Here is a 13,508-nt window from a genome sequence, read left to right as displayed (position 1 = left end):
TGGATGTTTTATTAACTGTAATTTAATTAAAAGGATTTATATTTAAATATTACTCAGAGTATAACGCTATATTACTTTAAAATTATGTGAAAAGGATTTAATGTTTGCAGTTGGTAATATTTTTTAACTCATTATTTATCTACTTTGATGAAATAGAAGGAAAGAATTAGTATTCTTTAGTTTACAGAATATTAGTAAGAGTTGCTTTACATTTTTATTATATTATCTTAAAAATGCAGCATTTTGAAACTTCTCTGATACTATAAACCAAAAATTTAAAAATTCACTTTAAATTGACATTTGCCATGCAAAATTTTGCTTGTAGCAGGGTTCTGCCTAAACATAAAGATCAGGTCACACAGGTGAGACTGCAAGGTTAGGACCTAAAACAGGAGGTCACAAACAACCGCTTTGTTGCTCATCTCAGGCAAACCAAGCATCCCTTTGAATGAATTTTGTAATTCTGCTGGGAGGAGATATCTATATTTCTTTTAAAACACCTTTGCAGTCTTTGCAGCTATAGCTGTGAAATGGTTATCATCAAATTTAAGGTGTAACAAGTTTGACAGCTTCTTTTGAAGTATGATACCTGCATTCAGTTTAGTTGATAGATTTTAATTGTTATGCTTGCTTTGACTTTGCGTGCTTAGAGAATTAGTTGTTGGTTTTGTATCTTCTTAGGTATCTTCAGAATAATAAAATCAGAGCTGTATCTGAACGTGCTTTCAAAGGTTTATACAACTTGACAAAACTGTAAGTATTGTTTTTTGAATATTGAAGTAAAAAGCAGCGGGAAGAGCTGTGAGAGCCGCTGTGGACATCTCTCTCTTATTTAACTCAATGTTAGGAAGTTGCAAAATGATCCAAATCCTTAACTCAACGATAGATTAAGAGCGGTCTGTGCAAGTTTATCTGACAGGACAATACTTTGAAAATACAAGTGGGCACCATACTTCACTCGCATTCCCAAAATCCTCCGAATGGAAGGAGACAGTATGGTAGTTACCCTGCAGGAGGTCACAGGGAATGAAAAAGGAGTAAAATAAAAGCAGGAGCTTGTGATGGTTGAAAACTCTTTAACTTTGTATTTTGGTTTATAGAGGTAAACCAAAGCAAACAGTATTGGTAATGAAAAGCACAGTTTTTTCTTTATTTTGCAGCAGCTTTTTGAAAGGTGCTTCTAAGGAAAATGCTCAGTGAAGGAGAGGACACATAAATTGCATTGTTTGGTTCAGGTTTTTGTTTCCACGATGTTTTTAAAAGGAAAATTTTACAACGTTGTACCTCTTTTTTTTTTTTTCCATCACACGAATATGGTTGATTGTCTGTTATTACAGCTGCTGTTATTACTTTCCCTCACCATTTATAGTACCCTTCCCCCTTCATTTCTCAGCCTTTCTTTTTCCATATTTCTGTTATCTACAACTGTAACTAACATCCTGAGCAAAGCCTGAACAGGATCCTGGGAATATTCATGGAATGAATCACTCGACAGAAGGAAACTGGGAAGGGCCTAAAATATGACACAGTGAAAATATCTAGCTTGCTGTGTTTTCATATAGATAAGGCAAAATGTTCTACGTAATTGCTCCGAAAGTTCTCACTAGGGCGAGTCCCAACTTGCTCTCAAAGACAGCCACAAAAATTAACATAATCAAAAATTATAATTATGAAAAAATTTAGTGGTACTCTGATAAATTATCAAGGAAAAAAACCCTTAAAAGTAATTTTCCTGCATCTGGTGCTAATTAATAATTCCATTCATCTTTGGTTGGTCTTGTTTTAGATACCTGAGTAACAACAAGATAACCAGTTTGAAGCCTGGTGTCTTTGAAGATCTCCACAGACTCGAATGGCTGTATGTTGGGTTTTTATTTGTATGTTTATTTTCCCAAGGAATAATTAAAGCAAGACAAAGAAATATTTGGATTGCTTTCATTTTTGTGCATAGCAGTACTTTATATTAGATAATAACTAAGGAACTCCTGTTACATCGTGCAAGGTAAAAATCCAACTGACGTTGGTGAGAGCAGAAGTTAGTTCTTAGGCCTTAATGGCTCCAACGACTGATGACTTTTACAATACTAAATAATGTTTATTAGTAATTACTTGTTACAAATTAGTACATGAAATAACTCACACTATAAAACAGTAGGTCTTCCCCTGTAAATAGTGCTTGAAACGTCCCAGACAAAATGACTGTCATAGTCTGAAATATTGGTTTATTACTGCCGTTTCAACAGATGAAAAGGAAACACGATTTTGACTCAGTAAAGTTATTAAAAATAAGCAAATAATAACATGCCAAATGTTTTTCTGTGTGTTTGGAACTGTTGGGTTGCTGTGGAACACTGTTGTTAGATGGTGCTGCTTTGTTTTCACAGAGAATCCACCCAAAGTGTCTTGATCAAAGAATTTTAGAAACTCCTAGGAAAACACTTTTTTTCTAAGTTGAAAGTAATCACTTTCTCTAAGTTAATTTTTTTTTAAAATTAAATTCTCTGAAAGGAAATTAATTCGATGAATGTTCTGACCTGCTAAGGAGCAGTGCATTAATTTTTTAAGTAGTTTGAATGGACACTTGAAGAGATCTACTTCAAAGTATGTTACTTTTTATTATCTGTTCAATTTAAGACTGCAGTCAACTATCAATCTGATACATGCTTTGCTGTAATTTGTAGGATAATTGAAAATAATAGGATAAATCGGATCTCGCCATTAACATTTTACGGACTCAAATCACTCATTCTCCTGTAAGTATGGAATAAGAACCAAAATTGTCATTTAAAAGAATAGATACAGATAAAAACCTTTTTATAACGACTCTGCTTGCTCACCGTGGAGTGCTGGCGGTACACCTGCGCCTTTTTCTTACTTCCAGGCAAAATGTGCTGGAGTAGGAGGATTTGGGCAGCAGCAGACATGCAATTGTCTGGAAAAGTATAGGGAGATGGGTGGGAAAAATGGTAAAAAGACAAGGTCATTGAAAGGGCAAGGACATGGCAGCTGTAGCAATAGGTGCCAGTTGTCCTCCAGAGCCGCAGGAGATGGGTGTCCCATAGCTCCTGCACCCTGGCAGCGGCCAGCACCCTCGGAGTAGGAGGATTTGGGCAGCAGCAGACATGCAATTGTCTGGAAAAGTATAGGGAGATGGGTGGGAAAAATGGTAAAAAGACAAGGTCATTGAAAGGGCAAGGACAGGGCAGCTGTAGCAATAGGTGCCAGTTGTCCTCCAGAGCCGCAGGAGATGGGTGTCCCATAGCTCCTGCACCCTGGCAGCGGCCAGCACCCTCCCTCCCCGAGACCCTGTCTGTAACCTGCCGATGTGCTCTCTCCAGCCCCAAAGACGAGGGAACCTCTTCCCCTGCAGCCTGGAGGGAAACCTCCCTCCATGTGCCCCTTCCTCCATCACCCACAGAAGTTACATGTTATGACGGAAGAGTCAAAATATTTGTATTGATTTGGTATGTTTTATTTAAACAGCAGTGAAGTGAGCATCTTTCCTTTACCTGGTAGTTAACAAGTTACGGATAAAATACTGCTCCGCAGAATGTCACAGGGAAAATATGTGGAAGTTTAAGAAAATACTACTACTTCAAGACTATGAGAAACGAATCAAGCTTTGACTGCCTTTTTTTCCAAAGTACAAACATAAGAGACATGAATTTTTTTTCTACAATGTAATTTTTTGGCAACTATAGCCAGCTATACTATTTCTCTTTCTTTTCAGAGAGATGATGAATAATTCTCTTGCTCGTTTGCCTGATAAACCTCTGTGCCAATATATGCCAAGACTCAACTGGCTGTAAGTCTACCCTATTTCGTTAGAAAAATATTATTTCGTTGTCTTTGTATGGCACTTCCACGCCACTTTTTCTAATGGGGCGCTGGATCTTACGGCGTGCCTGCTGGGTCATTGCAGGGGTGATGACATGAAGTCATCAATTAAGCGTGTGCAGGAATATTACATGTCTGGTTCCCACTCTCTTCCGTGCAGTCATGAAGTTCTGGTAGTATTTTTCTTTAATTACCTTAGAATAACTGCCTGAATTTCTTTTCAGTGATTGATGTTTTGTTTTTCTATCCCAGAGACCTTGAAGGCAACCATATCCATCATGTAAGAAATGCCACTTTCATCTCCTGCAACACTCTAACCGTACTGTAAGTAATAGGATGTGCTAGCTAGCCAGAGCGAGAAATGCTGGTGCTGAACAGTCAAGTGATTCATTACAGCTAATCTAAAAGTTTCCTGAGTATCATGGTTATTTAGATCTCAAGGAGATTAAATTCAAATGCTTGGTTTTAAATGAGTGCCATACAGAATAACTGCTGTTCACATTTATAGCACAGTTCAGCATTGATATGTGCAACTAAGCTTCACTGAAGCAATTTTGACTGATACGAAGATTTAGCAATTTTCATTCTACTTACTTGGAAAAGGAGGCAAAAATCTCATAGTAAAAAGCAGCAAACATGCAAAATACATAGCTTGTTCCGTCATTTTAAAGAGTTTGGCTGGTGGGTCGGCTGGCTCATCAATTTTAGAATTTTTCCCAAAGTTTCTTCAGGGATGATGTAATCATCTTCAGAAAATCCTTTCCATTTTTTGACACATTAGTAGGCTCCACAAGACCTGTCACTTTCCTTTTTAGTTCTTGTGCAGCACCCATATTCTTGGCTTTCTGTTTGCTTTTAAAATCCAGGTTGTTCATTTAAGGGGCAAGCTCGGAGGCAGATGAAATAGGGAAAGTTGCACAGCCATGTGCCTGTGTCCGAGATGCAGTTAGGTCAGAACCCTTCCAGCCCACTTAACCTTCCTCCTGCCCTCAGTCAATTTATACCAGCCTCCTATGAATGTCTACATATGCACAAATACATGTGTGTATAGGCAACAAAAGTTATTTATCAAGTGGTAAAATGGTAAGCTTCCAGATCCGATTAGCTTGTTAACTGAATTGGGCAAATATTTGAAGATGCAGAGGAGAAAGAATGTATAAAGTTTATAAAAAGTTTTCTCCAAAACCAAATAGATGTCAAGAAGCAGCAACATAGGTTTGTTTTATTCTTTCAGGGTGATGAGACAAAATAAAATCAGCTCTTTAAATGAAAACAGCTTTTCTTCTCTCCAGATGTTAGATGAATTGTGAGTAGAGTTCTTCTCTTACTTGTACAAGTCACAAAGTTTTATAATTTATATTGCAAATATCATTTATCATAACTTCTGTTTCATTTAACATGCTCCGGAGATAGCACCTATCCTCAGGTTTTTTTCTATATATTTAACAGTGAAGAAATAGTTGATAAAATACATGCTCTGTATCAATAATATCATTTTTTTATTCACAAGATCATTATGTTCCCTGAAGAGAATAATATTAATTAATCTTATCTCACCACAGTCTAGGGGTGTGTGTACCTTCAGTGTCTTTTAGACCAGTTTGCCAGTTTCAGTCAGACTGAGACCTTTACTCCTCCGTCCACAGTTATTAGGATTTATGTTTAGTGAAAATAAGGAGCAAGGTAGAGAGAAGAACTAAGGGAAAGATGTGCTGGTTAGCCCATGTGAAAGAATTCCCATCATGAAACGTATGTTTCATGTTTAATTTATTTCCAAGCTCCTACAACTCACGTTAAGGGTATTTTACTTCTTTTTTGATGTAAATAATAAAATTATTTAAAGGATGTAAAAAATACATCCTTTTTTGATGTGAATAATAATAAATTATGTTTCTAATGGCATATCTGAATTAACTAGACAAAGAGAGATCTGAGGGATCTAGCTTCCCACTTTGTTTTAACAACATTCTTTTATAGTCCAAGTTTCTGATAACCTACGTAATAAATAATATCCTATTTGGCAAAAACAATACAACTGTGTGTCTTGAAATTGCAAAACTGTTTGGTAAAACTACTGAGCCTAGTAAAAACTTACTATATCCTACCTGTGGCTGTTTCTGCAGAGATTTGGCTAGCAACAAGATTGAATCACTTCCTCCATATATATTTAAGGATCTAAAGGAGCTTTCACAACTGTAAGGATTCTTGATTGTTATTATATATAGCTGTATATCACTCGTTTGATATGATGCTTTCAGTCATGAATGCTGGGAAAGAGAAGAGCACCTTTGTTTTTATGCATCATTTAAGTTCTGCCTAAAAAATACTTATCCCAAAATTAATTCCATATAACGTTTTGCCTGGAATAGTTTTATAAAAGATGTGTATGTTTGTGTCACAAAAGATAGCAAGTTCAAATTCTACCTTTTTCTAGATCTTGTTAGTATATACAAAATGAGCTATGCTAGCTATATCATGAGAAATTAATAATTTAATGGCAGTCTTTAATGTGACTTCAGGATTTGGCTCTAAAAATAGATCATAAACATCTAAGAGCATCATACAGATGTCTTGTTTGCAACTGCTTTTTTCCTGTGAAAGAGTTCCAAAAAAGCATAAGGTATTATAAAACCAGAAAGACAGTCTCTCTTCTTCCCACCTATACAGGCAAATTCTCAAACACTGCTGCTGGGAAGTCCAAAGTTTTCTTGTGTAATCTGAAAGAGGCACTAGTCACAAAATTAAAGACCTCTCTGCAGGAGAGGAGGTAGCATATGGAATAACTTATTTTTATGCTTTTCCAGCATCCTTGGGATCCATCACAATACACTGGGGCAACCCAGTGTGTACAGCTGCATTTATTGAGTTTGCACATTTTAGTCACAATATCAAAACAAAAACATCAAGAAAAGTTATAGGGAGAAGAAAAAGGGGATGTACCTAGAAACACTCTTGCACAGAGTGATAGCATCTAATGCTAATGTTTATTTTTACATTCTGCTGCCTCCGTCTCTTGACCTCACATGAATGATTATGAAAAAGTAGATTTTAGCAACTATCAAAATCAATTGGAATTTATTTCTAAATGCATGCTGTTCAGCTAGGTGCTTTTACTTGAAAGACAAGTCTAGGAAGTTTAATAACTAAATATTTCTATAGTCAAAACCTTTAAGCGTCACGTTGGGGGAGGCAGTTGTGCATGTGTGTGTGTATATATGCAGCAATAGCATTCCTGTGAAGCATCCAGTTATTTTTTCCACTGGCTTAGCAAGCTAAATAACACTGAATGAATGTCACCATTTGCAGTTGTAACTGCCAATTGTACAAGTCCTTTCTATAGGACTGGAAAAGAAAATGGGTTATATAGTTTGACTTTAATTTTAGAACAAGCTGCAAGAAAGATGTACAAAGTTACTTGTGTCTATGTTGCATTTACAGGAACCTTTCTTACAACCCCATCAAGAAAATACAAATAGACCAGTTTGATTTTCTAATTAAACTCAAATCCCTGTAAGTATCATGTATTTCTATTTTCTATTTTCTATTATATTTAATATAATTTCTATATTTTCTTTGTGATTATGCACATCTCCTTCAGAAGGACATGATCTAGAATAAATTTTGTAAGAAACTGCCCTTGAAATACTTTATAGTTACCTTGATGACCCTCAACAATTTGAGTCTGGAAAAGAATTACTAGCAATATGCAGTTTTTCCTTCCTGAAAATACCAGTTTCATAATGGAAGTTTTTCCCACAAAAAGAGATCATAAACTCAGCTTAGAGAAGGACATTGTCTTTTCTGTTATTATAGAACAAGATTAATGCAACCCTCATTTGATCTTGCACAATTTGTTCCCAGGGCTTAAGGGTCACGCAAGGTCTAGTTGGGGCTATTAATGCTATGGGCAGGTATCATTAGGATATGTAAAGACAGGAATTATAAAGGAATTTCATATATGTACAAGTTTGGAGACATATTTCCATTCTTACAGAATCTACTGCTAACACCATGAAAAGAACAATATAAACCAAGTACGATTCAGCTGCCATGTCAGAAGGAGGTGGGACTTTTACAAATCTTTTTGAAGAGTTTAGGGGGAGTCTTTGTGAGTGCACTAACACAGCAGCTCTAACTTGAATTCTGCCAGCAGAGCTCTTCCTAGAACTGTGCAGATAGTGACAATCTTGCAAATATGAAATTATTTTGCAGTAGATTTATGTACATCTTCACAGGCCACTGCACGTCTGCAATAACCAGCTTGGTAGAGCTCAGCATTGGTTCTCGTCAGTCATCATTTCAAAATCATAGAATCATAGAATAGTTTGGGTTGGAAGGGACCTTTAAAGGTCATCTTGTCCAAGCCCCCTGCAGTGGACAGGGGCATCTTCAACCAGATCAGGTTGCTCAAAGCCCCGTCCAACCTGACCTGGAATGCTTCCAGGGATGCAGCATCTACCACCTCTCTGGGCAACCTGGTCCAGTGTTTCACCACCCTCATCGTAAAAAATTTCTTCCTTATCTCTAGTCTAAACCTACCCTCTTTTAGTTTAAAGCCATTACTCCTTGTCCTATCGCAACAGGCCCTGCTAAAAATGGTTGTGAAGATGCAAAAAGAGATGTTTCCTTGGATACAGGACATAGAGCATAATAGGAGTTTATGATTTGACCCCCCTGAGCTGTAGCCAGCAGTGTATACGCTTTTGTTGATCAGTCCAGCTTCCTCACAGGGATTTGGAATCCAGTGGCCAAATTCAAGTAAATTTGGCAAATGGCTAACAACCTGAAAGTACTAAATCTCTAGAAGTTTCATGGAAACCAGCAGCTGAGCACAGAAAAGAATAATTAATTACCTCCCTAACAGTTGGGCTACAGCATATACTTTATCTGTTATTTAACACCAAAGAACTCATGCAATTCAGTGACCGTGACCTTCATAGAAACATAGAATCGTCATGGTTGGAAGAGACCTCAAAGATCACCAAGTCCAACGGTACACCCAATCCACCATGCCCACTAAACCCACTAAACCACGTCTCGAAGCGCCACATCTAAACGTTTTTTGAACACCTCCAGGGATGGTGAGTCCACCAGCTCCCTGGGGAGCCCGTTCCAATGCCTTGAGACGGATCTATAGGAAACTGTATATTTCAGCAGTTTGTAGAGCACCAGTTGCCTCTTTGCTAGTCTGAAATAGTGAGAATACCTGGGGAAAGCACACCCTGAGATCACTGCAGTGCTTAAATAAAACTAACACACTTCCATACTGGAGGCTTGTTCCTTTTCTCCTAGCAAAACTACCCACCAGCCCACAGCAACTAACCAGTAAGACTGGTACTTTTCTCCACTTTTGCCTAAATGTGCTCAGAACTCACATGAATATTGCATTCAAACCATTCAACAGTGAATTCAAATAAGGCTCCCCACAAGGAGAACCAAAGACCTCTGACCAGTTGTACATCTAACCAGGGGATGGGATGGACTGGCAGAATACAGAAAATGAAGTTCTAAAAGAACAACTTACACAGTTAGACTTTACTGATCTAGCACTCCAGGGGAAATAATAGTGCCATTTTCAATGTATTAAAAAAAAGGTAAATAAAATAAAATAAGAAATCCCATCTGTGTCACAAGAAAGCCAGTGTTTTCCCTTACATGCCATGTTCTGTGTCCCAGCTTCCTGCTGCTCTTGACACAATGAAGAAAACTGAATTCCTGCAGTAGTTTATTTGTCTGGTAAAGCACTCCCTGGGATAAAAGACAGAAGAGACGTAAAATACTGCTATTGGAACAAGTTATTATTTTCTCAGAGATGATGAAAGAACATCAGTAGACCAGTGCTTTGGAAGGGCAACATAATAACCAGAGATTGCACTGCTGAGAGCGCTAAAAGAGCCGCCTTTGTGATTTTGGAAGAAGAGCGAGTTTATTAGACTTAATTGCAATTTATTTTATTCCACTTCAGCTTTTACGCAGACTTTCTGTTCAAGTTTCAAAGGGATGACAGATTAGATGCAATTAGAGTTCATCTCTAGTTTCCTATAATCATAGAAGTACAATTAAATGCTTGTAAAGTTTGTTCTTTTACTACTGAGTTTCTATGGCCTTTTACTGAGACTATATTGTTTACAGCAGCTTGGAGGGCATTGAAATTGCAAACATCCAGAGAAGAATGTTCAAACCCCTGAGAAACCTCTCCCACATGTAAGTAGACTATTCCAGTTTGCTTTCTTTGGTCTGAATTTTACAATTTACAGAACACTGGATAATTTAAAACAATACTACATGAAAAGCAGCATGTGAGCAGTTGTCAAATTTTGACAGTTTTTAATTACTTGTTCTTCTCTCAGAATGTGTTTTCTGAGTAGTTACTAGAGAGTTTTGATATTCTGGTAACCAAATTAGAATCATCTCTTCTCTGTTTTTCTTTCTCACAACCAGATATTTTAAGAAATTCCAGTATTGTGGATACGCCCCTCATGTGCGCAGCTGTAAGCCCAATACTGATGGGATTTCATCCCTTGAGAATCTTTTAGCTAGCATCATACAGAGAGTGTTTGTCTGGGTTGTATCTGCCATCACCTGCTTTGGAAACATTTTTGTTATCTGCATGAGGCCTTACATCAGATCGGAGAATAAGCTCCACGCCATCTCAATAATGTCTCTCTGCTGTGAGTACTCCATGCGTCAAAGTAAAAGAATATCGGCTTAGCCTGCTAATAGCGTGTACGATATTTGTTATAATTGTACAGTAACATACTTCCAGCACTGGATTAACTGAACTTTCATGCTGTTGCAAACGACAATACAAAATGCTGTACCTCACGTGCCAGGAGGTCTCATTAAATGCTGCCTTTGGCAGCTGATAAATTCCAAAGGTTTCACGTTTGACGCTGCAGGTATTGTGTCAAATTCCCACTTTCTTCAGCAAGAAGAAATAAAATTCCAAATTTTTCAAAGGCGCATGAACCTAAATTTTACTATGCATTTTTGAGTAAATAGCAATTTGCGTGTTTAAATATTGCATTCAAGATAGTTATTCTATTTTTCACATGAGCAAAAGGTTACTTATGCAAATATAGAAAATCAGTCCCTCTTAGCTCCCCAATAATAAGAATTAGGGTTTTTTTATTTTATTTCTAAAAGCAAGACAAGTTTATGGACAAACTACTTAGCAGTACAGTCACTACAATTTTGAGTAGCCTGTCTCAATACAGCAGTCTGTGTTTCACACATGCAATTATTTGCATTTTGAAAGGTAATTGTCAACAGTGTATAAAATGATTGCAAATGCTTCTAAATACAGCATGTCAGTGATTTTGAAACTTTGTTGTTTCTATGGGAACAATCTGAATGCTGTGCAAAACTTCTAGCCAAAATACTTGGGAAGCCTTCAGCTCTATGTTGACAGCTCCTCCTCCGTTACTCGTCTTAGAAGACTATGCACATCAGTTTTGAACTAGCATAAGGTGGACAAACCGAAACTAAATTTTTAATCCAGCAGGGATGCCTTACTCAAAGCAAATTATCTTAAGCCAAGTGTCAATATCAAAAGGATTAAGACCTAATTAAAAAAAAGGTTGCAAGAACATTTCTATAAATGAAGCTATATGTTTTTCTACTTGCAAACCAATTTCATCTGAGCTTCAAAAAATCAGGTTGGAAGCAAGTGTGAAACATAGACTGTCAGTCCAAATGAACATTTAAAAAAAAAAAAAAAAAAAGAGAAATAGAACTGAATTATACTGCCTCAATTGTAATTCACAATAGCAGTCCAACTATAATACTGATTTTTTTATCTCTATATTAGCTGACTTATAAATATGTAGTCATACATACGTGTGTATATTTGTTTTCCAATATACGTATGTGCAGAGAATGGGAAATTCAGATGTGTAAATAATGATGTTAAGCACTGTGCCCACAGGTGCTGACTGTCTGATGGGAATATATCTATTTGTGATTGGAGCTTTTGATCTTAAATATCGCGGAGAATACAACAAGCACGCTCAGTTGTGGATGGACAGTGTTCATTGTCAACTGGTTGGATCGCTGGCTATTCTGTCTACAGAGGTGTCAGTCTTACTGTTGACTTACCTGACTTTGGAAAAATACATCTGCATAGTTTATCCTTTTAGGTGTTTGAAGCCCAGAAAATGCAGGACTATTTCCATTTTGGTTCTTATCTGGATAATTGGGTTTGCTGTTGCTTTTATCCCTCTGAGCAATAAGGAATTTTTCAGGAACTACTATGGCACCAACGGTGTCTGTTTTCCCCTTCATTCAGAACAGTCAGAAAGTTCGGGAAGTCAGATTTATTCTGTTGTCATTTTTTTAGGTAAGTTGCATTTCTTCTTTATATACGATTAGAGCTGCAAATGAACTTAATTTTCAGACAAATAAGATAGCTTTGCTGTGACGTTCACATCTTGTATTTAGGTGCTCCAGTAAGCACTTAAGGACTTTTTTCCACTTGAATATTTTATTATATTAGAAAGATACTTACAGACCTTGAAATGCACGAAGGGCTGAAAAAGTAGAAAGAAATTAATGACCATTAAGTTCCTGAATGAATAGACTTTGTCAGGGAAGTAGAGCAATGGTAAGACCAGAGGAGAACTACCTAGTTTGGGTTGGATGGCAGCCATTTGTCAGGTGTCGATGAATGAAATAAATATCTGAGTAGAGGTGAAAATTCACTGTTCAGGTGAAGACTGACTCTGATTTTCTGGGCACGTAATTCTCTGGGACTAGCAGTTTGGATGAAACATTTTTCTTTACTACACAGCCTGCAAATAGGTGATGCAGAATTGCCGTTATCCTGTTAAATGAGAACTAATTTTAACTTCTTAAACAGGTGTAAACTTGGCAGCTTTTATCATCATTGTGTTTTCCTATGGGAGTATGTTCTACAGTGTTCACCAAACAGCTATTACGGCTACTGAAATTCGGAATCATATTAAAAAAGAGATGATCCTCGCTAAACGTTTTTTCTTCATTGTATTTACTGATGCATTATGTTGGATACCCATTTTTGTTTTGAAACTGCTTTCTTTACTTCAAGTAGAAATACCAGGTATGTCCTTTATTTTGAGAGGCTTTCAACTGTGTCTGTATGAAGAGTGTTGTTTCTACTTCAGAAGAAAAAGAATGTAAAATATTGAACTATATTACTATAAAGAACTTTATGTTATATATCTATAGATATGTACACACAATATAATGAACTGTATAGTTTTACTACCGAATTGAACTGTATTACTATAATCATCAAAGACTAGTCACCTTTGAGTCAGCCAAAAGAACCCCAAAACTCTAATCGTTCAAATCTATCTCCATAGAACATCTATAAAATGTACAAAATGTATTTGAAAGCCAAGGCTGAATTGCTTTGGCTTTTCTTATCTTACGGGTTTTGCTGGTTCTGTTGCCTAAATATGGCTTAGGACGATACAGTGTTTCCTATCTTGATTTAATAATATGTTATCCTGAAATAACTTTCTTTTACAAACTGGTACTTATAGTTCAAAACATTAAGTTATATAAAGCTCTGTGTACCTTCTTTATGCTATGAATATATTCCCACATAAAAATGGCGTAACCTAAAAGATTAAAAATTGCACCTTATTTTTTCCCTTCTCTTTGCAATACCAGTACGTGCCAGAAAAATA

At 36.7% G+C, this 13,508-nt stretch overlaps 1 protein-coding gene across 1 annotated transcript in view; it reads left to right on the top strand.

Moving 5' to 3' along the window:
• Positions 1 to 13,508, top strand: part of RXFP1 (relaxin/insulin-like family peptide receptor 1) — a 33,649-nt gene that overhangs the window by 18,115 nt on the left and 2,026 nt on the right. Inside the window, exons 5-16 of the mRNA XM_009699966.1 lie at positions 682 to 753; positions 1,787 to 1,858; positions 2,682 to 2,753; positions 3,731 to 3,805; positions 4,090 to 4,161; positions 5,072 to 5,143; positions 5,961 to 6,032; positions 7,276 to 7,347; positions 9,973 to 10,041; positions 10,279 to 10,508; positions 11,765 to 12,175; positions 12,695 to 12,913. Coding sequence (XP_009698268.1) covers positions 682 to 753; positions 1,787 to 1,858; positions 2,682 to 2,753; positions 3,731 to 3,805; positions 4,090 to 4,161; positions 5,072 to 5,143; positions 5,961 to 6,032; positions 7,276 to 7,347; positions 9,973 to 10,041; positions 10,279 to 10,508; positions 11,765 to 12,175; positions 12,695 to 12,913 — 1,508 coding nt within the window. The remainder of the gene's footprint in view (positions 1 to 681; positions 754 to 1,786; positions 1,859 to 2,681; positions 2,754 to 3,730; positions 3,806 to 4,089; positions 4,162 to 5,071; positions 5,144 to 5,960; positions 6,033 to 7,275; positions 7,348 to 9,972; positions 10,042 to 10,278; positions 10,509 to 11,764; positions 12,176 to 12,694; positions 12,914 to 13,508) is intronic.

The sequence above is a fragment of the Cariama cristata genome, unplaced genomic scaffold, assembly GCF_000690535.1.
Source record: "Cariama cristata isolate BGI_N322 unplaced genomic scaffold, ASM69053v1 scaffold10705, whole genome shotgun sequence".
NCBI classification, from domain to species: Eukaryota; Metazoa; Chordata; class Aves; order Cariamiformes; family Cariamidae; genus Cariama; species Cariama cristata.
This window is presented reverse-complemented; position numbering and strand designations above follow the sequence as displayed.